Source organism: Drosophila gunungcola, chromosome 3R (assembly GCF_025200985.1).
Source record: "Drosophila gunungcola strain Sukarami chromosome 3R, Dgunungcola_SK_2, whole genome shotgun sequence".
NCBI lineage: Eukaryota > Metazoa > Arthropoda > Insecta > Diptera > Drosophilidae > Drosophila > Drosophila gunungcola.
The window spans coordinates 28,143,595-28,168,267 of record NC_069139.1 but is presented as its reverse complement, the minus strand read 5'-3'; the positions used below and the strand labels follow the sequence as shown (position 1 = coordinate 28,168,267).

The window sequence follows — 24,673 nt, the reverse complement described above, 5'->3', positions numbered from 1 at the left end:
CGGCTCAAGTGCACAATTTATTATCCAATAAACTTATAATGTAGCCAGAACTTAAACATGATCTGGTAAAAACCAATTCAAGGGGGGGCACACAGAGCAAGACCTTTTAGGACAAGGTCACTAACAAGCCCAGTAAACAATATGCAAGTTCACAGATAAATAGATAGTGCACACTTCAAAGGAAACTTTAGCACTTCTCATTGAGGACCGGCAACATGTACTGGGGATTCCAATTCAAGTTTAAGTAAAAAATAGTCCACTTAATTTTTCATATAATCTTTTTGCTTTATTTGTTTGCTTCTTGGTTTGTTTGTTTTATTTTCTTGTCGTTATCATAGAGCAAATATTTTTGTTGTAACTACATAGATATTATGTAATATTATTGTTATTTGATAATTTAATTCTATAATTTTTATGTTTTAACTTGACCAGCATCTCAAGAGATGCCATTGTTTCCAGTTAAGTATAATTATATTATTTATATAAATGATTTTATAGTTATATGTATATATACCACATGTCAGTAATCCGTTTTCAGTACTGCAAAGATTTGTATCTAGTTTTAATGTAAGATCGATTTCGCTTTTCGGTTTTTATGTTAATCCATTTGTATTTGATTTATTTATTAGCATTCTGTTCGTTTTCTGTTAGTCAACACAAAATTTATGTATATGCTTCAAGTACAATAAAGTTATGTAATGTTACAGTTTAAAGATAATATATTTTTATATATGTTTGCATAGTTTATGTTAGAGGGATGCACTAAAAACTAACTTCATTTCATCCATTTTCCCTTAATTCATTTTCTTTTTTTTTCAAATTAAACATACACCCACCTAATGATGGCTTTTGTTTTCCTTAACTCTTTTCTTGTAACACAGCTTGCAGAATTTGCATTAAATTTTCTTGTAGGCATGAAATATAGATCATTATGGTATATTTATGTTTAATTATTATTAATTCTTTAAATGTAACTTTCAAGGGTGGGCGTTTTTTATTTAGATCATTTTGTTTGGGTTGCTATATTTAAATAATGATGAACTCCCCCTCTTTCCTGGAAGGACTACTCGTTGACCTCCAATGCTCCAGTTACTCCTTCTCATACTACTTTAAATCATTTTTGTTACTAATAAGCGTTTATGCACATTTTATGCTTACAAATTAATTAAACTCATATTTAAACGCCAGAGAAAAATGTTCAACATAACAAATAAAAAAAACTTAATAAAATAATTATTTGATTACAGTAAATATTAAAATTAGCATGAGAGTAATAAGAATGGGAGAAAAGCAAACTAAAACAAATTTAACTAGAACGCCAGGCTCAGGTTGACAATTTACCATCCTGTGCGTTCGGGTGGACAAATGATCGGGAATTGAACAATCAATTTTTTACTATTCAATTTATTTAAGGTAACATTTTATGGGAGAGGGTGTTTCAATCATTAGATTCCATCATGACTTCACCTCCTTGGGCATTCTTGTCCATTTCTTTTCTTATGTTTTCTTTTTTTTTTTTTTTGCAAAACTCGGTATTAAAATATATTTGAATTATATATTTATATTGAAATTTAGCAGGGCGCGCGCTTGCCAAGAGGGAAAAGTAAGTGAAGGTGCTGGAAGAAGCGCGCGCAGCGAAAGTAACTTTCGTAAGAAAAACAAACAAATAAGATGCATCCAGTTAAACCATGCTCTAGCGGTTTGGTAGCGCTTCAACTATAGCCGTCTGAATATATCCCACATAGTGTTCTTTAGTTCCCATTTGTGTAGTTGCAGGTTTTGTTTTAATGGGAAGAGGGGTTTTTTTCTCCGTTGCCTGCTTACGAGAGGTGGAAGGACATACTGCCCTCGTTGGCGGCCACTTTCAGTTTCTGCCGCATCACATCGCGACTTGAATAGTCGGGCAACTTCAGATAGTTGACACAGGTCATCACAGATGGTAGGTAATCATTGGGGTTTTGGTTTCCGTCCAGCGTCTTGCGCACAATAGTCAGTGGCGGCGTCAGGGCCTTGAATCCGCCAGTCGGCAAACGCGGCGATCCCGTCACGAACTGCAAAAAGGCGCGCTGCTCGTCGCGATTATACGAAGCCAGGATTTCGTACAGATATTGGATGGCCTGCGACTCCTGGTGGAATCCGTGATCCGTGCGGCAGCTTTCCTGCAGCATCTTGGCTTCCCAGCGCTGTTGTTGCTGCTCGCTGGCCGATCCGCAGAACACGCACTCCAGCTCCTCTGGATAAAACATGCGCAGACGCTGAATCGGGAAGACGGAATCGAAACCTATTATGGAAACACAGACAGTTTTATTCATCAGTGAAAATAAAATACGAACATAAATTGCCAGTTATTTATTAAGATTAATAATCTAATAAGCCTTTTACCAGTTTTATAATAAAACGAGTAAAAAAATGAATTATTGAGTTCAAATAATTGGCTGGTTTTAAAGGCATCTCGTTATTTGATTTGTGATTTGACTTACCCTCACGCAGCGCCTCGAACTGCTTCTGGACACCCTCAATGAGGAACCAGTAGGTCACAAGCGAGATGTACTGGTGAAGGTTGTGGACAGTAACTGGTGTATCGCGACCGCCACGACACAACTCGATGTTGGCATGTCCGGGCAGCACGAAATCCAGGCCCAGGTCTGCGATGGGACAACCATCCAGGTCCAGCTGTTCGATCTAGAGAAGAAAATATCATTTTTAATTACAAAAGAAAATTTCGAAAGTAAGAGTTAACACTGCTTTAATCTCTCTAATTTAGTAGCTGTATCGACTTTATTTCAAAATAAGTTTCTATTTATGTCAGACATTTTGTGTACCAATAGTTTAACTAATTATTATGTGTTTTTTTTTTTAAAGCAAACTATACTTTTTCCACAAATGTAAGTATTAAAATTTATTTGCGAGTTGCTCATTCTTGTATGTTTATGGCTCGAGTTTATATAGTCCCTGGAATAAATTAGAACACTCTAGCGAAAGGTATTACAACTTTGGGCGCAAAGAAGTATATAACGTTTATATGTTGCTGTCCAGCATCACTAAGAGATCCGTTTTGGGTAAAAATTGTCTATTTGGCGGAATTCAAAAAATCCTTTTTTCACCCCAAAAAACGATTTTTTTTTTTTGTTCAAACTGATTCCAATTTGTTTTAAAGATCGTTTTTAAATACGTTTTAAAGATTGTAGGTCATTGTAGAGGAGATATATTTAACTTTCATAAGCTTTTTAAATTTTTTGATTTTAGCCCCTCATTTCTGAATGTTTTTGCAAAACAAAAAATCTTAAAAAAAATTTCAAAACATTCTATTGGGTACTTTCTTAAAAACAATCTAAAAATTGCCTATTATTTCGTGGATTACCCTGGTATAGCCCCTTAATATGGGAGCTGTATGCTAAAGTTTTTCGATCCGGCTTGTGCCGACTTATATTCTACCTGCAACAAAAAGGCAACATTTGGAAAAATTTCGAGCAGATAGCTTTTAAACTGAGAGACTAGTTCGACTCTCGACCATATAGTGATATATATATTCTTTATAGGGTAGGAAATGTTTAAAATTAAAACTATCGATATTTGTATAATTTACTCACCTTCTCTGTCTTCTCCATAGCATCGATGTTTGGATCGGAAAGAATGTACTCCCGCTGGCGTACCATATCCTGCAGACGAACCAGAGTGTTTTGCACCTCGGGGGCCACACGCATCAGATCGGCCAGGCCAATCGAGTGCTCTTCGCTGACCAGCCAGCGGTAGAAAGGCAACGAGAAGGGCAAGTCCAACTGAAACGGAGAGGTAAGGTTAATCAGTGAACACTCTTTAAGAATTCAAAAGAAGGACTCGTACCATGCGACTGTCCATTACCGCCTTGGCCATAAACTTGCCCAAGAACTTGAACTTGGCCTTGGCCTTGGTCATCTGCGGAAGTTTCGAGGATTTACCCAGAGGCAGGGGGAACAGGCCGTGCACCGCATGCACATAACTCATCATGGTTGTGGTCGTGGTCGTCGTGGTGCCGGAGTGATTCGTGGTGGTGTTCTGCTCCACCACACTGGTTGTGGTGGTTGTGCTGCTGGGATTATCAGATGCTGCCGGATCAGCAGAGTTAATATCACTGAATTGCTGTGCGATAATCATATTTAAAGCGTTCTCATTGGCGCCGGCGCTGGAGGAGCTGTGCTCCACTGGCTGCGACATCTGCTGTTGGCCAGCTCCACTGCGCAAAACATGCGAGCGGCTGCTGGAGCGGGTGGGTGGATGAAGCTGCTGCTGCTGCTGCTGCTGCTGCTGCGTGGTTGTTGTCGTCGTGGTGGTAGTGCTGCTGACAAGCGACGCATCTCCCGTTGCCGGAGGACTCTGGTCCATGGTGGTTGCCTCGAGGGCATCCTCAATGTGCAGCACTGCACTGTTGGCCTTCACCACATCCACAATGGTCACCGAGTTCTGTTTGTAGCTGTCGCTTCCGTTCCAGAGGCCCAGATCCGTGCGCTGCAGCTCAGCAGAGACCAACGCGTAGAATTCCAGCGTAGGTCCCAGTCCCGTACCGACTTCATTCTCATACTGAATCTCCAGCAAGGCCTTGGAGTGCCCAAAGTCCTGCAGGATGTGCTCGGCCTGCTTGAGGATCTCCGTCCGGGAAATTGCACGCTTGCGGCGATCAAGCCGCGGAGCAACGCGTTCTGAAGACTCCGCGGCGTTGAGGTCGGGCGTGGTGTCCAGCAAACGCTGCAGAGCGCGATCCCGATCGAAGCTGGTGGCGTAGAAGAGCAGGTGTCGCGTTTCAAAGGGGAACAGGAACGGACAGGCCATGCCTATCTGTGGCAGCCATTGCGGCAGGTTGCCAGTCATGATGACGAGCGGATCTTGCAGCTGGCGGTTTGCCTTGGCCGTGATCTTCGGGTGCACAAACTCCGACTGGGGAATGATGTTCTGGCGCACCACACACCCATACAGATGCTCCCAGTGGCGATTGAGAGCGTGGATCACTCGCAGCATACACAATGCATCCAGCGAGGAATCTTGCACGGTCACCACATCAGCTGGCAGCGAGCTGCAGAGGAAGGGCTTTAGAGCCGACATGACTCCAGGAGCTATGCCCTCGTGCCACAGTTCCGTCTTCTTGCGCATGAACTTGCTGCTGGACTTGTGGGCCTTCTTCGAGGAGGACCCTCCACCGCTGGCCACTCCCGAGGATGAGGAGCACGACGATGAGGCGTTCGCATAGCTGGAGGCCGAACTGGAGGAGCTGTGCTGCTTTTGAACACCGCTGCTACACGAGCTGCTGCTGGAGGCTGCTCCCGCAGCCGCTCCCGAAGCAACTTCCTCCTCCACGGGACGATAGTAAATGGTGTGCTGCTGCACCCATATGCTGGCGTTTCCCAACAGCGTCTCCGATTCGTTGTCCGTCTCCGGCTGCTCACTGACCAGCGGCGAGAACTGCTTGACCGCCTGGTAGACGGTCATGTTGTAGGGCAACACGTGGTCCCCGATCGTGAACTGCAGCTTGTGCTTGAATCCCGCCTGGGTCATCACCACAGCTGCCACGTTGTCGTCCATATCTTCTTCGCTGTCGTCGTCCGAGTCCGCCCGGATGCCGCCGTAGCCGCGCACCACCAGGTACCGCTCAATGGCCTGGACCATGGCCAGCGGGTCGATCTTCACAGTGCCGCCCTTCCACTGGCGCAGATTGCTGCACTGCGGATGACGCTGCAGGTTGCACTGGAGAACAAAAGCAATTAAAAATATGCATTTAGTTGGATGTCAAAAATAAAGGAAGAAGGAAAATAAATGTAAGATCCTGCAAATGCTTTCCTGTAAGAGGATTATATTCACAATACATATCATTGAAAAGAAAAGAAGAAAATCGAAAAAGGTTTTATGTTCATTGATACAAAGAAGCCTCGACCAAAGTTAAGTTAGTGTACTTAGTTTTATTTTTTTAAATGAAGTTGTTAAGCGTCCATAAGTAAATAAGTAGAAGTACACTAATGCAAAGCTTCTAAAAACTTCGCTCAATTCATTAATTGTTAGCAATAATAATTAGATATTTATAATGTTAGAAATATTTATTTTTAACTGGTTGCAGTACCGTAATAATAATAATACCAAATTTTTACCAAAACCGAAATCGAAATTGTTTTATTGTTTGTAAGAGTAACCGAAACCGATAATTATTTCGGTTTTAATCCGTAACTGAAACTAAAGCCTACGAATACCATCAAAAGAGCCATATCGTTTATGGATCGATTTCGATTGCCATCTACTTACCTTCAGCTGGTGCGTGTTGAAGAACCGCAGCGCACTCTGATTGGACCTGCCACCAGGACCGGCGGGAAAGTCGTGCACCTTGACTGGAAACTGTTCGAGTTGCGTGACGCAGCCGTTCAACTTGGCCACGAAGGCGCCGAACGCCAGTGGCTCGATGTTCGGCATCTGGCCGACGTTTTGGAGCAGGGGCTCCAGTGGCAGGCCGGCAAACACGTGCATGAAGCTGCGCAGGCGCGCATCCCGCTCCACCAGTCCCGACTCGCTGGTCATGTAGTTGAGCATGGCCTTGATCAGGCCCGAATGGTTCACCTCGAACGGAGAGATGTCACTCTCCAGGAGGATGGTCTTTAGCTCGAGGAGAGCGTCCAGGCAGTCGTGGTAGCTGCCGTTGAGCTTAAACAGAATGCTGGACAAACGCTCCAAGACGTTGGTGCTGCCCGCAGTGGACAGTGGAGTACTGCCCGTCGATGAGAGTCCCACTCCGCTACTTCCGCTCTGGGTGGCTCCACTCTCCGAGGCAGCCTTGCTCCGCCTGGCCTCCTGCTCGGTGTAGCGCTTGACAAAGTCCACAGCCTGTTCTCGCACCCACTGACGTGCCCTTTCCCTGTTGGCCGCCGCTAGGAGATTGGCGTGGGAGATGCTCTTGCTGATGCTTGCAGCAACGGCTGCTGCGTTCAGTCCTCCAGATCCACTACTAGCGCCGTGTTGGGTCACCGTGTAAGCCAAGCCAGCTCCAGAGCCAGACCCACTTGAGTTGGCGTTGCCGGAGTCTTTGGAAAGGCCGTGATGCTGCTGCTGCGACTGCTGGTGGTGGTGATGATGATGGGCGGTCTGGCGGCCCCAGCGTGCCGGATTGAGCGAAGCCAGGAACGAGGATTTGCTCGATCCGGCGTTGGTCGAGTTTCCGGCATTAAAGCGAGACTTGGAGCTTCCAGAACCACTGCCCGAACTGGGCGTACTCCTGCCCCCAGTGCCGCTACCCAAACCTTAAACAGAAATAGCATCATGATTAGGAGGTGTATGCAAAACAATGTGGCAAATATAGTTGAGTTCGAACTCGAACTCAAGCTCATGAAATGATATACTTACTTGTGGCACGGCTGAGAAGTTCGTGCATAGCCGAACTGGCCGAGGCAGGCGGAGCTCCTCCTGTTCCGGATCCGGCGGCCGCTGCAACTGCCGCATCTTCCTGCCTGGACTTGGCACGGCCACTGCTCTGCGATTTACGCTTGGGAGGCGCTTTTCGCTTTAGCATGTCCGTCATCTTGTGCTGCAGCGCCGAGGCGGAGCACGAGGAGGACGAAGACGAGGACGCGGAGGCGGAGGCAGCGGCACTGCTGGTGGAGGCCACCACCAAGTGTGCGGGCTGTTGCTGCTGCGGCTGGTAGATCACCTGGGGCACCTGCTGCCCTTGTTGCTGCACTCCAGTGGGCAGAAGCTCCAACTGGGGTGGTGGCGGAGGAACTGCCGGCTGCTGGAAGTGCACATACTGGCGCGGATCCCCCTGCTGGGCCACAAAGAAGGCTGCGGGCGCTCCACCAGCCGTCGAGGATGAAGAAGGCGCCGAGCTACTGTAGTTGTAGCCACCGGCTGGAGTCGAGGATCCCGTGGCGTCCAACGCACCGGCAGGAGTTCCCTTGGCGCTGGCCGTCAGGGCGTTCATGGCATGCGAAAAGCTCTTCACGCTGTACGATTGGTGCTTGCTGCTGCTGGGAGTCGCGGAAGCACTCGACGATCCCGGAGCGCTGTCCATAAAGAAGGGATTAACCTGTAGGCTGTTGGCGGAGGCCGGAGCCGATTGTGATCCGCCTGCATTGGCGGTGGGCGTGGCTGTTGTGCTAAGTGGCTTCGGCGATGGATTCGCGCATATGGGATTGTTCGGATCCGTCAGCTGGGTGAACTGGTAGATGACTCCCTCACGACGGAAGTGAGTGCCGAACACATCAGGCAGCTGGCGCATGAGGATCTCAGCCATTTGGAGGGCTCCCACCACAATGCGCAGATCGTTGCTGCCCAGCATGCCGGCAATGTGGCTGGACACCAGCTGATACTTGAGCACCTGCCGCAGCAACTCCGGCGTGGCATAGTACACCATCCGAAGCAGGGCGCGCAGGCATTTGTAGCGCACATTCGGGCCGGCCGACGAGCTGTATACCTCATACAGCACGTTAAAGATGTGTTTGATAAAGTCCGCAGCGAGACCACGCTCCTCCTAGGATAGGATAAAATAAAAAAAATTAATATAACTGACTTTCAAATTTTAAATGAATAGTTTATAAATTTGGAAAACCTCCTCTTATTCTGATCGTCATGATAAAAAAATTATATACGATTTCCTTAGTTAAGCTCAACTAACCAAATCTAAATTTTATGTTGTTACACCGGTTGGAATACCGGATCATTTAGACAGGTACGGTTTCTCTAATAATTTTTTTGGTTTCTTTTTCTGTGGTATTAGATGTAAGTAAATTACAATTTCACAAAAGAAAAAAGTTAAAACTTCTTAAAAATGTTCCCGATTACAACAAAAAAAATTACACTTAACGATTAAGGCCAAACAAAATTTTTTTCACACCAAAATTGATTAAAAAATATTAAGTACAGGAGTACACAAGTTTTATTGTATTAGACTTTTACTCAAGTGCACACAATTGTCATAGAAAAGAACAAACGATTCTTTTCTTGCATTTTTAATGTTTATGTTTATGTTTACTATGTTCATGAATTTTTGAATACTAAGTAGAGCACTTCTGCTTGTATTATTGTTTTGGCTGATTATTACTTTTTTTACCATTGGAAAAGTAAATGGGAGATAAAGCGGGCTGAAGACAAAAACCAGAAATTACCCCTTAGAGGGCGAGAAGATTTAAATTTAATTTGTTTGCGTTAGACGCTGAGAGCTCATTTATAACGAGTTTAGTTGGTTGCGCCTCACCATTTGTGTGTAAGCGAATACATGAAATGGTGTTTATGCACACACGTTTTTCTTACTCTAAATGATTCCATAAAATGGCTAACGCGTAAACACAGTATATGAGAAATTGTAAATCAGAACCACTCTTATTACTAACTTGTATTTATACAAACTTCTTACCTTGAGGCATGCGATTCTAGCGTCCAGTGATGGGCGGCGCTTCACTTGATTGCCACTATTCCCTGGTGGATTATTGTTGTTGTTGTTGTTGTTATTGGAGGCGGCAGCCGCTGCCGCAGCGGACGTGGACGCTCCTCCCGAAGCCGCTGATCCCGCAGCAGTGGTGGTCAAGTCCTGTCCGGCCGACATGGGGGCCACGTAGTTGTGGTTGATGCGACGCTGAACGGGACGCGTAGTGCCCGTGTCCTCGTTGATCTGCTGCATGGCATGGAAGTCGACAGTGTAGGTGCGTCCAAATGTGCTGAGGCTGATCTCATCCTCGCTGCTTTGGTTGGCGGCCTCAATCAGGCGCGAATCGATCGTGGAATAGTTGTGCCAGGAGCCGCGATCGTCACGCCACTGCCAGTGCACCTGATCCTGGGTGTTGAGCGTGGGCCGGTCCAGCAGCGAGTCCACAGCAAAAATCCCGTCCAAAGGAAGGCGCGGCATGAGCTCACCAATGAGGCATGTGAGTTCGTACAGCTCTGAAGGTGAGCGTGCGATCAGCTCCACATGAGTGGCACTGGCAGCAGCCGGCTCTGCATTTCCGGTGAGCAAATAGAGCAGGGTGGCGGCTATGTCATTCCTAAGCAGAGAGATGGCCAGGTCTGGACAGCTGCCGCACATCAGACTCAACATCCGGACCACGGCTGTGAAGGTTCCTGTGTTGAGGATGGCCGGTGTGACCAGCAGCAGTTGCTGGCAGTTCTTCAACAGATCCGGACTGGCGATCTGCTGCAGGCGCTGGCTATCGTGCTGGAAACTCTCCACCAGGCGGCAGAACGCCGAGCACACGCTCTCCACACACTTCTTGTCCTGCTGCGAGAGCAGGCGAGCTAGTAGCGGCAAGCTCTCCGCAACGAAGTGGAATTCCTCAGGGTGCATGTTCAAGCAGCAATTGGCCGCAATCGCCAGGGCTGCCCGCTGAGCCACAATCGAAAAGAAATCCAAGTAGGTGAGGCAGGCCGAAATGCCATTTGCCTGCAGGATGGCCTTGTTGTGGCGCCTGGAGAGAATCTCCAAGGCGGTTAGGCTCTGCTCCGCCACATCCATGCACTGGATGACCTGAAGTTTCTCCAAAAAGACGGGTACCGCCTCTACCACGGTGCCCGAGGATCGGGGCAGAGCTTCCAGCATGTACGCCAATGCCCTGCAAGCGTTGTTCATGATGTCAAAGTTGTGCTCCATGCGAAGAAGTTGGATCAGAGCAGGGACCACCTGCTTGATAGGAAAGCCGGCGAGGGTGTCCTCGTTGCCCATCACCAGCATCTGACACATTTCGATGGCAGCCTGCAGCTGCTGGGACTCGTCGTGAGACTGCAGTCCCTGCAGCAGTTGATTGGCCTTGGAACTGCTGCTGTTGCCAATGGTGCGATGGAGGATGTGGGTCATCCTCGGGCCAAGTGCTCCGAACAGGTGGGGCGGCAATCCGCGGGCCTCCAGCAAGGCCTGCAGACGACCCACCTCGCTGTCATCGCTTTCGGAATCTGCGGCAGCAGCTCCCCCAGATCCGCTGCCATGCTGGCCACCACTACTCGTGCCGGTGGCTGTGGGCCCGCCGCCTGGAGCCGACCCTGATCCCGCCACAGTCACATTGTTGCTGCTGCTGTTGCTGGCTGGTTGGCCGGCACTGCTGTTGCTGCTGCTCGTTGCGCCCACGGCGCTGGTGGTTCCTCCGGGTGCAGATGATGCCCCAGTGGCTGGGGCGGCTGCTGCGGCGCCTCCTGCTGGTCCTCCTCCGCCGGCACCTCCTCCGACGTCACGGGCGGCACTCAGAGCGGCCGCTACAATGCTGAGATTGGCTGAGTTGGCACCTAGACCAGCGTCACGAGGAAAGGCGAAAAACTCTTCGTTAATATTTAAATTCGACATGATTCGTACGAAATCAAGTGGTTAGAGATTTGGGGATTTTATTTGAGTGTAAGTAATAACATAAAACAAATATGTCAAAACAGAAAGCAAAGGCTAAGAATAAAGTTGTTTGAATTTATTTGACTTAAGAGGTGGTGGTTTCAAAACTAAAATGGGACAAAAATAACAAGAAAAATAAAAAAAACTGGAAAGACGATGGAAAAACGAATAATAGAATAAATCTTCCAAAGTAGAAGGTAAAATATACCTAACAAGTTAAAATAATCGATTCAAACTGAAAAAAATATGAAGATATGGTTGTAATTGGAAAAAATATATATTTTTTAAATGTTACTTTTAATTTTTAACATTACTTTTCGAAATATAAATCTTTTGTTTTAAACAGTAAAATATTTAATTTTAAAGTACAATTTGAAAGTATTTGCGATCCCCTAATAAAATTCAGTATTGGCGGAAAATGTTCAAAACAGGCTAAAACTAAAATAAAGTTGATGGTATACAAAACGTAGGAATACATTATTCTAAATCAAAACTAAAACAGTAAAACTAAATAATCAAAAGATATAATACGAATAAAATTAAATAACAGGTGAAATAACAACAGTGTGCTGCCACCTGAGTCGCCCTGTGTGATGTGAGAGTGCGTGATTTTTCTGCTTAAGGTGAAATAAAATCAAAGCAAAGCAAAACATGGGTGGAAATGGACTGGAGTAGGTGCATATATGTATACTGATCGATTGGATTATACGTTTACCTGGCGTTATTTGCTGTCCACCTGCATGCGGCGGTCCACTTGGCGGTTGCTGTGCCATCAAACTATATGTTAAAGCATCCGAAGCTGCTAATCAGACAAGTGAGTCGCAGACAGAGAGCGAGTGGCAGAGAGGAAACAGAGCAAAACAAAGATAAGTTCACTATTATTTGGGTTCTGTTCATTTAAGTTTTTTTCAATTATTTGGGCAGACACCGCGAGCAAAGCAACGCAGGGATGAAGGAGCGAGAGACAGAGAGAAGGGAAGGGTGTTTGGTGTATTTTGGGGGGTGTGTAAATATTTTTGTTTTTTTTTCAGTGCAATATGGGTAGTATTATCACCTAGACTATAACCAGCACCACAAAAAGATAAAGAGTGAGACCAAGAACCTATAATTTGTACAGTATTTACGATCAGGTTCGTTATGATTCTCAATTGTAAAAGTACATTCTCATTGCAGAGCTCCTTCTTGAGTGAACAATTAATACATATCGTTACATTTTGAATTGAATCATTTGTACATATTTTACCAGATTACAAATTAATGACACCACAATCTCTGTTTTGTTTTCATCCCAAAATTGTTCGATTTGGCTAAAATGAAAATGGGAAAGAGAAGGAAGCTGACAATTCAGACCATGTTTCGGATTCAACAAAATTCATCCGAAATTTTTAACAAAGCCACTTGCTAAGTCTTATATGAAATGTGGGTCAAACCAAACGTTTTTAGGAATAAATAAACACGAGACAAAAGAGTAATATACACATTAAATAACTTGTGTATAATATTTTACTATTAAAGGATTTGTAATCTTTTTTTACAACCTTTCTAATATTCAATTTACGACAGTATATTTTAAGAAAGTGAAAATCACAAACATATGAGTATAGCGGACAACATTTAATTTGTAATACCGAAAGCCCTATAGTACGTGTGTGTGCTGACCTTTTTATCTTATTAAAAACCATGCGCAACCTTTTGACAAAACCACAGCCTGTAGCTGGAAAAGCAGCCTATAAGGGTTTAAAGCTCTTTGGAAAAATCAACAAAACTTTGTGAGTTCTGCTTTCTGCTACGCAAGGCAAACCTCTGCTTTTAGCCCTAATATTAACCGACTCTAATAATGATTGAGCGGCCTTGGCCTCTTGATTTGCTTGCGGTCACTAGTCCATTCATCCTTTTTTTCGCTCCTTCTTCATCTTCTTACCACTGGTATGTGTCACTTTGGGCCCCTGATGTATTTGTTGTGTCAGTTGTTGTTGTTGCTGCTGGGGATGATTGCTGCGGTAGCTGAATAAGAATCCCGGCTGTACGAGCGTAGCACGCTGCTGATGCTGCTGCTGCTGATGCTGCTGTTGTTGTTGTTGCTGCTGATGTAAAGCCAAGTGCTGTTGCTGTTGTTGTTGTTGTTGCTGCTGCTGTTGCTGCTGCTGCTGCTGTTGCAACTGTTGCTGATGACGCACGGCAACTACAACGGTATTGCCGCCCACCTGTTGGTATTGATAGGTACCAGGCGGCGGCAGCAATTGCTGTTGTACAGCAGCAGCAGCGTTGCTATGTTGCTGTTGCTGCTGGTGGTGTTGCTGCTGCTGTGCTGCTGCTGCCGAACTCACACAAGAACCCGTCTTGCCACGTGAACTGCGTCGCAGTGAGGAGTGTTGCTGTTGCTGTTGTGGATTGTACGCAACCTGTTGCTGCTGCGGGGGCACAAACGTGGCCGCTGTAGTCGCTGTTGCCGGCGTGTAGCGTGTTAGCTGCGGCGGCGGCTGTTGCTGGTAGAGTGCCGGCGGTGGTCCTGCCCCTGTGGAGGTAAAATGGTGCGGTGGAGGTTGATGCAACACGGCCACAGAACTATGGTAGTAGTGCGGCTGCGGTGCCTGCTGCTGTTGCACGTGTTGCTGATGCTGGTGTTGATGGTGTTGCTGCTGTGCAAAATAAGCGGCAGCAGCAGAAGCTGGGGGATAGTGGGCCGCTGCTGCTGCTGCTGCCGCTGCTGTTGGTGTCACAAAGGAAGACAAGTGTGCAAACTGATGTGTGGGCAGCAATTGAGGTGGCTGTTGTTGTTGTTGTTGTTGTTGGTGGTGTGCTTGTTGTTGCTGTTGCGAAGGAGGTTGTGGCGGTTGTTGTTGTTGCTGTTGTTGCTGCTGCTGTTGTTGCTGCTGCTGCTGTGGTGTCAAGGCATATGGCGTAGTTGTTGTGGCCGTCGTGAGGTGCGGCATAATGCTGTAATCAACAACGTTGTTGCTGGTGTTGCTATTGCTGCTGCGCGTGGCACGTGGCCCTCCCCCTCCGGCGCCTGGCCCCGCCCCCTGTCCATGGGGGGCGGCACGTTGCTGATAGCCGGACGACGTTGTTGCTGATGTTGTCGCCCTTATAGTGTTTGCTGCTGCTGGTGCTGCTGTTGCCGCTGGTGTGTTGTTCTTGGTTGTTTTAATGGTACTGCTGGCACGTTGTGATTGTTGTTGTTGTTGTTCTCCTTTACGAGTCAAGTTTGGGTGGGGGTGTGAGAGTGAGAGAGAATAGGGAAAAGGGAGTAGAGAGAGAGAGTAGTGGGAGACAACAGTTAACAGCTTTATTTATTGATGTTTTCAATCTTTTATTTAGGGACTTTTTGGTAGTTATTATTTTCTTGCAGCTACACTACTTGAGTTAGTTTGTTTGGCTTTTTTTTTTTTTTCATTGTTTAATGTAATGCAATAAATATTATTTTGAGCGCTGTGTGTGTTTGGCTTTCAAAAAGGTAATGGCAAGGGGAAATCAGGAGAGGATACTGAACGACCTTCTGTCGCTGACAATGATGATGTTGCTGCTGTCGCTTCTGGTGCTGCAGTTGCTGCAGATCTCTCTCACACTAAACTAAGCACACGCACACACACGCACCCGGCCGTGTTCTTATAGTTCTTGTTTTTGTTTAATTAATTAATTCCCCTTTGATGAATGTTTAAGCTGCACTTTGTTGTTGCTGCTGCTGCTGTAAAGTTGCTGTTGCCGCCTCTGCTACTGCTTTACTCTCTCATCTCTCTCTCTTTTTCTGCGCTGCACAAAAAGTTGATCACACGCTGCCTTTGTTGACACCACAAATACTTTCGAGATTTCGCGTTGGTTTATTGTTTTTGCACAAAAACAACAACATCATCATCATCATCATCAACAACACAAGCATCAGCAAGTAAAATATTTTTGGACTCAAAAATCATATGATAAGAAGAGATTTTTATTTAATCACTTTTATTTTAGATCAAAAATTATGGTAATTTTTGTTGGCTAAATAAAAAGAAATGAAAACAACTACATTTGCAACAACAACAACGTGCAAAATAAACATTTCTTCTTGGGGTTTTTTTTGCAGGGTAAAACGGTATAGGGTATTTTAAATAATCCAACATCCGATTCAAAACAATAATATTTTTAAACTATTGCCAAGACGCCTAGACACACGTTGCCTTGTTTTCCAACTTTGGCCGATCTAGCTGGCGCCCCGCATAAAATAATAATTCACTATGACACATAAAATAAAACCCTAATGGATAGGATTCTCTGTTGGCTTCTTGCATAAATTATAGATAATACAAATACAATGTGATCAAATGAGGGGTTAAAATTATAATGAGGGCGTTTCTTTGCGTTTTGATAATTGAGCATAAATGAAATGAATCAATATAATAAAACGAATCTTGGGGTTGGGTCAATGGGGAATGAAATGGAAATGGTGGTTGTGGTAATTTGGCAACAGGTGACAGCACAGCCAAAGTTCTGAACTCTTTCCCTGTATCAAAGCTTTCTTTCATCCATAAAATGTAAGTAACATACATGCAATGCAATTGAACAAGCAAATAGTAGAATTCTCCGTAACTAGATTCACTGACTACTTTTTAATCAGCGCAATTTTATATACACAAATTTATATATACAGTATGTATATTCCTGTTCCAGACGTCGCAATGTACGAATTTATACTGCCAGCCGATCGTTTGTCGTTGGCATATTTGAGTGCGTTGGCATTCCGAACAATTCGCTTTTTATCAAAATCACAAAAACACTACAGTAGACATTGGGGAACGGCGACAAGACGAGGACACTTCGTAGAATAAATGCTTCGTCAATGTATAAGTATACATATTTTTCGCTACTGATAACAAATGCGCAAAACTGATAGACAATAAAAATCACATTATGCCAACAGCAATACGAAGAAGTGCAAGTCATCTTGTGTAACCAAAAGGAATGGACACAAAATTTAAATTTAAAATGCCGTCTTTATCTTGGCTCTGAACTTGTGAAATTCTAAATTAAAAGAGCACTTACGCGCAATTGCCGGATTTAGGTAAATATTTTTTAAAGATTGTTTATCAGCTAAAAGCTTTTTGTGACAAAGATTTTGAAAATGACTTTTACTTTTACTTTTTTGCGCATTTCTAGTTAGGTCTTTGTGAATGTTTAAATCAATTTTTTTAAATCTTCATTATTTGTAGGAAAAGTAAGTTCTTCTTAAAGCCAAATTGCTCGATAAAAATACATCATATGTATATAAATGGTAGTAAGTGGAATTAAAATAAATAGAAAGCGAATGTTAATAATTGGGAAGTTAGAAAGTAAATAACTATAACTATTACAATATTAACTATTTACAAGTGGTTACAGAAATATAAAGGTCATGGCTGCTACTCTACATAAAGTATACAACAAAAACATCTATAGACATACATTACGAATAATATACAATGGGAGATGGATGCAGAATGCTATGCGGTGGAATAGTAATCCAACGAAACTCACCACCAAGTTCACCAATCAACTGCTGGGCGAATTCGCTCTCAGAGAGGTCCTCCTCCTCAATGTCCTCTTCCTCCTCGATGTCGTCGTCTTCCTCGTCGTCGACGTCCTCTTCCGTTGTGATCTCGTCCTCCTCGGCAACGATCTGGGCGTCTTCCTCGTACGACGAGTCGGCTGAGTTTACGATCTCGTAGAAGCCCACTTCCTCCTCCTCTTCTTCTTCCGCTTCCTCTTCCTCGTCGTCGTCCTCGTCCTCGTCGTTGTCGTCCTGCACCTCGGGCTCGCCCTCCGCCTCCAACTGACCCTGTGTGTGGTTTACTGCTGCCTCTGCGTGATTCAGAGCCGCCTCGAGGGTCGGCAGCTGGTCCTCCACGTCCAGATTCCCGTGCACCGGCTGCTGCTCCTCAGCTCCAGCTTCAGCACCAAGTCTTTCGGCTCCTGCGCTCTCTGTGTCCAGCTGATTCTGCTGCGAGTGGCGCAGGCTCTTCCTGTACTTGCAGATCGCACCCGGTTTGCTGCTGGATCCGGATCCCGCTGATCCGTTCCGGCTGGTGGTGGCAGTCTCCTCCGGCTGTCCCAGGTGTTTTTCCGGCTTGTGGGAGGAGCGCGTGTGGCTGACCTTGCGCGTTTTGCGGTAGTAGTTCAGCAGATTGCCGCTGCGTCCGGCACGAGCAATTGTTGCCCCTCGTTGGGGAGTGGTCTCGACCACAGCTCCCGATCCTCCACCACTGGCCCTGCGCTTGTTCCGGTTGCTGGCCGGGAAGCTGCTAGAGCTGGCACTGGCCCGGATCTGGTGGTGGTGATGATGATGGCGCGCCGCAGCCGCAGCGCTGCTCGTACTCGGCAGCTCCTCTGGGGAAATGGTCTTGGATCGCGTGCGCTGAGCAACACAATCTCCGGATGCCTGGCGAGGCGTCTGGTCGACGCTTACTGCAGCTAAGCCAACTCCTGCTGCTCCTCCGGCGACTGCTGATCCCAAGGACTGCTGCAGGCGACGTTTCTTGAGCGGCGAGCAAAGCTCCACCAGCTGATCTCCACCGGGCGCCGCTGGAAAAGGCATCGGAGAAAAAACAGGTCAAATTCGGTTTATTACTTCGACTCAATCGACGGGCTTTTAAATGGTTTTTTTTGTGGCTTTTGTACGGATGGAAATAGAGGAAACGACTAACTAGTTATTAAATTTTGACAAACAAAAAAATACACAATCATAAATTTAAAAAAGGCAAAAAGTCAAATAAAATTGTATGTCTATGTTTTAGAACTTTTCAAAAAGAGGTTTTTTAATTTTGATCAGTGCTCAATCCTATTCGGTAATTAGTGCTTTTGACCCACTAATTGCAAAGATGGTTCTTTTTGAAATAAATAGTTAAAAAGCAGATAGGCTGGAAAATAAAAATTTGAATATTTCTTTTATATTAAAATCCAAAAATTTTACATGCTACTTTCATCATCATGTAATTGCCTGCCTTAAAAAAGACGATAGAATTTTTATCAATAACAAGAAGTAAAGCAAAGTTTGAAAAGGCAAAGTTCAAATACCCTTGAAGTTTTTTAAAAAGTAAATTATTTTATTAAACGGCTAAATATGAAAACAATGAAGCTGTAAGTCGGAGCACCACTAGCATTTGGCGGAAAATTTGGAAAAATAATAAAAAAAAAAGAAGGATCGCTATAGTCTGCTTTACCATTTCTAACTAAATATTTCCCCAGAAAACAATAGGGTTCCAATTAGAGTCCTGCATGAGTGTACAATTTGGGTCATTTGGGTACTCAATCGAAATTTAAGTTCAAGTAAGTGGGGTGTTTGTTTTTAACATGACCTACCCTACCTGACCCAAATATATTCGGTTGTTTGGGTTTGTGTAAACGTTTAACTGAAATCAAACGACTTAGTTCAAATGAGTTTTAAGTAAGTAAGTTAAGTTTTGCCGAATAATTGCCATTACAAAACTATCTTGAAAACAAAGCAAATATTCCCCCACAAAACAATGGGAGTCTAGGTGGCGCCATCTGTCGAACTGCATAGCCAACACTAAAAGCTAAGAGCGTGCAGCACCCCCACCCCCTGCTAACAGTTCTGTCCTTTCTCATTTTTTCTCTCTCTCATCTGAGCAGTGGCAGTGGCAGTGGCATTGGCAGAGGCGCGGCAGAAAGGCGGCAGATGTCTAATAACTTTTAAAATAATAGCTCGATTTTGAAAATGTTTGTGTCTACTGATAGATATGAACGAAACCTATATTATTACGATGTCTCAGAGTGACGTGACAGAGGTTTTTGCTTTTTTGCGATTTGTGGGCTTTAGAGTGGGCCTGGAAATGAACGTTTTGAAATAAACTAAAATCTGCATGCCAAATCCCGGATAGACGGACCGACAGACGGGCATGATCGACTCGGCTATTTATCCTGATCAAGAATATATATACTTTATGGGGTTGAAAACGTTTCCTTCTACCTGTTACACACTTTTCAACGAATACAATATACCCTTTTACTCTACGAGTAACGGGTATTAATAGAAAAACATATCGTTTTCGAAAATGTACAAAGGCTGAGACACATTAAACTAAACTTTAAAATTTCAGAAATATTTTACTACAGCGGAAAGAATATCAATACCAAGCAGTCAGAATTGGTTTATTGACTGGTCGAATACTGGTTATTAAGAAAACTCACATTGGTGGCTACTGCGGGGGTGGTTACTGCTGCTGCTGGCGGTGTTGCAGCTGCTGCTGTTGTGCTGATGATGATGACGTTTGCGGCCACCGGGTGAAGGCGATTGATCACTTGAGACCGGGATAAAGTTGGATGCTGGCGATGATGGGGAACGAAATGCTGCAGCCGTGCGCTTGGAGATTAGGGACTCCTTGCTGCTGTTGACTGCTGCAGAGGAGTGGCGTCCTTGACTGCGGGATCGACGACTGGAGCTGTTTGCAGTTGCAGTCGCAGTCGAGGTGGCGGCTACTACGGCGACGGAGGAGCTGACGGCAGGGCCTGATGATGTTGCCGGCGTGTTGCGTTTCTTGCTTTTGCTTGCGTTGTTATTGCGTCGCCGGTGGGACGAGTGATTGGATGAAATTGTGGTATTGGACGCACCGGTATTATTAACCAATGTCGCTGCTGTTGCTGTTGCTGTTGAACCACCGTCGTCGTGCTGCCCCTCCGTCAATGCAGAGAGCGATTGACTTTTAACGGATTCGGCCATAGACGACACTTAACCGCACCGGCATCGAACACACTTAACATGCCAACACAACCAATAATTGAATATTGATCTAGAAATGTTTGCTCTTAATCGGTCCGATATCTACACCATGGAAATAGTCTCTAAATTATATTTAAATTCAGTTCACTTTTTGTCTTTGTCTCAATTACACCATCATTTCAAATTTACTGTTTAAGTCTCTTTCACTTCACTTTTCACAGTTTTCCTAGCTGATTTCCTTTCTACGTGCTTCCTTGGACAGAGTTTTGTGCTGCAATAAAGGAGAGAAAGATACGAAAAGGGTATTAAAAAAATGTGACAAAATAGTAAAATAGAACGCATTTTATGTGCACGTCGCAATGCAAACAGAAACAAAGGCCACAAAACCAAAAAGTTAGGGCCAGGATAATAATGACAAGCGAACATTTCTCATTTTAACACGCAAATAATGTTTTACCCCACAATGAATATAGTGATAAACAGTAAGCATAATGGCGAGTTTTTCCATAATAATTAAAGTATTAATTTGTTCTGTGGTTAAAATGTTTACATAATTTTCTCAATTAATTATTTCTCACACATTATTTTCATTTTGCAGTTCTTAGAAATTGTGTTAATATTCAATTCGTATTTAGTTTCGCCATTAAATTCCTTAAATTAGTTTGATTTTGTTTGGCTATCAGTGCAAGGCAACACGCGACCCAAAAATAGACACAAAGGAGACGGTTCCAGATAGAAGAGTCAGTCTCACCCCAGGAACTCGAATATGCAGAACTCAAAAATGCAGAGGAGGCAGCCAAGCGAAGTGATCGGGGCACAGGCAGGAAATGCTGAAACGTTGAAACGCTGACTTCTGACAATGCCGAGTGGTATGTACATACATAGTAAATCCCAAATGAAAGAGAGGGGCTGAAATTGTGAGCTAGTAGTAACAAAAACACACAAGAGATAAGGAGCAATATGGAATATCGCACTCGTGGGACTCAAGTGAATGTGAAAACCGGCTCAACACAACTCAGGGGTAGAGATATAGAGAAAGAGAGAGGCAGGAGAGAGAACGGACATTGCTAAAAGCCAAATGCAGAAAGGCAGATTTTCCGCTCTGTGTTTAAGGACAGGTACTAGCAGACAATGGAAAATGCCACACCACATAAGTGGTGCCAACTATTGATTGACCAAGAAGAACAAAACCATCCAACTTTATTTGCAGTTTATACAGACTCATAAACAACACTCATGTAGAGCAAATAAATAAGCAATGAAATTGGATTTAGTAGTCAATTAATTACCGTAAACTTAATTTAAGATGAAACTGTGTTTTTAATGGTTTGTATAACATAATATATTAGCTTTTTACTCAATGATTACAAAAGAGATCAACTCCAGTCTTTTTTTATACGTATTTGGTTTGTTATTATTCAACACTCGAAATATAAATTAAACACTCGAAAAAAATTCAAATAGTAAAAACAAATAATTCGTATTAAAAGTCAGATATCTGGGAACTTTGTTTTTTGGTTTGAACGTTTTATTTAAGCTTCATTGGGAAAAAGCCATGTTGGCAGCACAGAAAAGCAAACGAAAAACTGATAACGGAAAATACAAACCACCTCCGAAAACATATACATCACCACCACTAGGAAAATACACATATTCAATTCCACTCACACACACTTGAGCATTTTGTCAACATATGAAATTTGTAAATAAGTTAACAGCTGTTTGTCAGCAGCAGCCACCGACACGTGCATGCGAGCGAGGGAGAAAATCAAAGACAGATAGAGAGAGCAAAACGAGAGCGAATGTTTTGAGTGAAAAGACGAGCGCTGGCATTTACACTCGCTCACAGCTGTGTTAATCAGCTGTTCTCGGCCGTTTTGTTTATGTTTTGCCTTTCGTAATGCCCAGCGTGTCCGTGCATGTGTGGGTTGGCTATCTGCCCCTTCTTCCTATGTGTGTGCGAGCGAGAAACAAGTTCCGCGAGCGTGTGTGCGTGAGTTGCCATGCTTGTTTCGAAGAAGATGAAGTGAAAGAAAATCGAGCAAAGCACAGCCTTTTTGCCTTTGCTTCCACTCGCCGAAAAAGATGAGATTTGAGCGTGTTCTGCTTTGTTCTGCGCCCTTTTCGTTCACTTAATGTACTCGAAAACCACATCTACCGATATGTATCGCTTATAAACCAAACAAAATGCGTAGTTTCAAACACGTCTGCCATTTTACGATTAGGCTGCTTTTCGACTAACCGCATTGACAGTTCCTATCAAATTTGACAGGCAAACGAAAAATAAATAACGAAATTCAGAAACCAAACTTCAAACGTTTGCCAAAGTGGCCAAGCTTACAAAAGCACAAACAAAAGCAACAAAAAACGAATACAACAAATTCAGTTCAAGGCCATCGAAACGAAACCAGCAACCCAAACAAAAAGACGACGTCAGCGGTTTTGGTTTGGTGGAAAATTAGATGTATTTGACTTTTCAATTGTTGGAGACAAAATTTTCATTTGCTTCTTGGTAGTTAGAGATGGCATCAAGTCATACACTTTTATAATATCACAAATAAAAATTAATTATTTATCAACTCATAGTAAAAATAAATGAACATTTTGAAACTGTGTCGATGACGATGTTAGTAATTTTATAATAATTTTAATGCCAAAATGGTACAGTGTTCAAAACTGAGTTAAATAAAATAAATGAAACATTTATTTTCGTTTGAGCTTTTTTCTTTAGAATTCTTATTTCCCTAATAAGTTTCCGTTTTGTTTATAGATACATAAGTTTTTGAAATGTCTGGAATCTCCTTTCTTATTCCTATTTTGATTTGACGATTTCAATACTCATAAAACAAAACGTTAGCAATATTCTGGTTGCTACAATTCGGAGAACATTTAACCAAGTCGGGAAGTGCCGACACCATGACAGTTTGCTTGTTCCAAACACCCAATCCGAGCAATATAATCTATCTACATCTATTAGTCTCCACTCGTATCTTCGCCCCACAAGTTTTTCACACCGAAAAGCGCAGACAAAAAAAAAAATAATAAGCGAGGCCACAAATGGCAGCGCCTTCATTTAGTGTGCCAGTGTGAGTGTGCTGTTTACATGTGTATGTGCTGTTTACATGCGTTTGTGTGTTTATGTGCGCGAGTGCCAAGCATTTTGCTTTGCGTGTGGCAACTCCAACATATGGCGAATGCCTTAGTGGTTGTTGCTATGGGTTGTTGTTGCCTTTTATCAGCAATTATACTTGAAGGGTCTTAAGCAGAAACAAAAACCTTAAATGGAGTCAACATTTGTTCAAACTATATTCTACAAGCTATTATCCCGATATAAAAAAAACTAAGTTATCTATATTTCAAACAAAAACACGTTTTCAAGCCAATTTTTGGGTCGTATCGACAGCTAGCAGTGTTCATCTCAAATCATATTCCTTGTTCCGTTTAAATACTAATTGAAGGAAACTATTTTTATTTTACATTTTCAAAAATGTATTTTTCATTACTAACTTTAAGTTTTGAGGTAAAGAATGGTGGTGAGCAAAAAAATAAGTTTGACTGTAGTACAATTAAATTACTTCAGCTGACTGCAACCCCCATATGCGATACGAAAGTATGACAACCCTGGACCGAGCATAATTGATAACAATTTGTGTGTTCATGTAACAGTGTGGGCTACGGCTATGCCCTACCTCCGTCATCCCTCCCCTTCTTAATTTCCCCTGTTCGTTATGCATTGTGCGTGCTACGTTGTTGGCATTGTTTGTAACTTATTTGAATATCGTTGTAAAGAAGCAGTCGAGCGCATATTGAAGCTGGTCGCAATAGTGCTGCCCTCAAGCAAGTTTTCTATATTTCCCATTTTCCTTTCCCGCATAGGTCGACATTTTATATTTTTCTCTTTCAACGTGTTACGAAACCTGCCTACGCACAGTTATATGTGATCACTGCGAGAAACAGGGGTCAAAACTATGCATAAGTATCTTTTAAATGCTTTTGTAAGAGTATAGTTTCATTGTCATGTATTTATTTGTGAGGCCACAATTAAAACTTTGAAAAAATAATATAAAAAAAACTTTACTTAAAGCAACGCAAAGTTTTTGATTGTGAGATACTGTTTTTCAGGTAGATTAACTTCCTAATTACGAATAATTTGACTGTCCTTTTTTTAACCGCTAAAAATGGTTTCATAGTTTATAAAAATTAAAAAAAAAAGGCTTTCAAAAAAAGCATCCCTGATACATACATATTCGAATTAACGTTGAAAATTAATTGACAGTCGTCTCTTCCGAATCAATTCGTGTAACTCTCCTCCACAGAGGAATTACGTAGTTGAACAGGCGGACGTAAGAACGCAATAGCAACGCCACCTGGCAACCCTAATGAGTGGGTGGGAGGGTGTTGCTGTGGACAACACTGGACATGCAACAATTAAACTCTGAAGGTTTTTTTAGCCTTTTGGGAATTTCCTAAGTTTTTAGAGGCAAGGTCAACATAAAAGCATTAGAAAACTTGTTTTTAGCAGGGGGAAAATATTTATCCAGTAAATTAGACCACATAATTTTCTACTTTTACAGAACGCGTTATGTATATATGCATACAGACACTTGTGCGACGGCTGTTATATACAGTTATACACAATCCTTTGATGCACTTTTCACGGCGGAAGTAAAAAAGTA

General features: G+C 43.5%; 1 protein-coding gene across 11 annotated transcripts in view; it reads right to left on the bottom strand.

Annotated features, from left to right (window-relative positions):
• Nucleotides 1-264: 264 nt before the first annotated feature.
• The window catches only part of LOC128260104 (E3 ubiquitin-protein ligase TRIP12), a 29,031-nt gene continuing 4,622 nt past the window's right edge, over nucleotides 265-24,673 (bottom strand). The window contains exons 1-11 of one of the 11 annotated variants that reach the window (XM_052992838.1): nucleotides 19,469-20,179; nucleotides 16,790-17,842; nucleotides 13,230-14,498; nucleotides 12,024-12,110; nucleotides 9,359-11,211; nucleotides 7,354-8,476; nucleotides 6,265-7,250; nucleotides 3,844-5,715; nucleotides 3,591-3,779; nucleotides 2,481-2,682; nucleotides 265-2,281 (exon numbers count right to left, since the gene is read on the bottom strand). In XM_052992838.1, coding sequence (XP_052848798.1) covers nucleotides 1,821-2,281; nucleotides 2,481-2,682; nucleotides 3,591-3,779; nucleotides 3,844-5,715; nucleotides 6,265-7,250; nucleotides 7,354-8,476; nucleotides 9,359-11,211; nucleotides 12,024-12,110; nucleotides 13,230-14,498; nucleotides 16,790-17,842; nucleotides 19,469-19,997 — 9,624 coding nt within the window. In that variant the 5' untranslated portion in view covers nucleotides 19,998-20,179 and the 3' untranslated portion in view covers nucleotides 265-1,820. Of the gene's footprint in view, nucleotides 2,282-2,480; nucleotides 2,683-3,590; nucleotides 3,780-3,843; nucleotides 5,716-6,264; nucleotides 7,251-7,353; nucleotides 8,477-9,358; nucleotides 11,212-12,023; nucleotides 12,111-13,229; nucleotides 14,499-16,789; nucleotides 17,843-19,468; nucleotides 20,180-24,673 lie in introns of those variants that run through there. The other 10 variants (XM_052992846.1, XM_052992857.1, XM_052992868.1 and 7 more) reach the window with 10 other exon arrangements.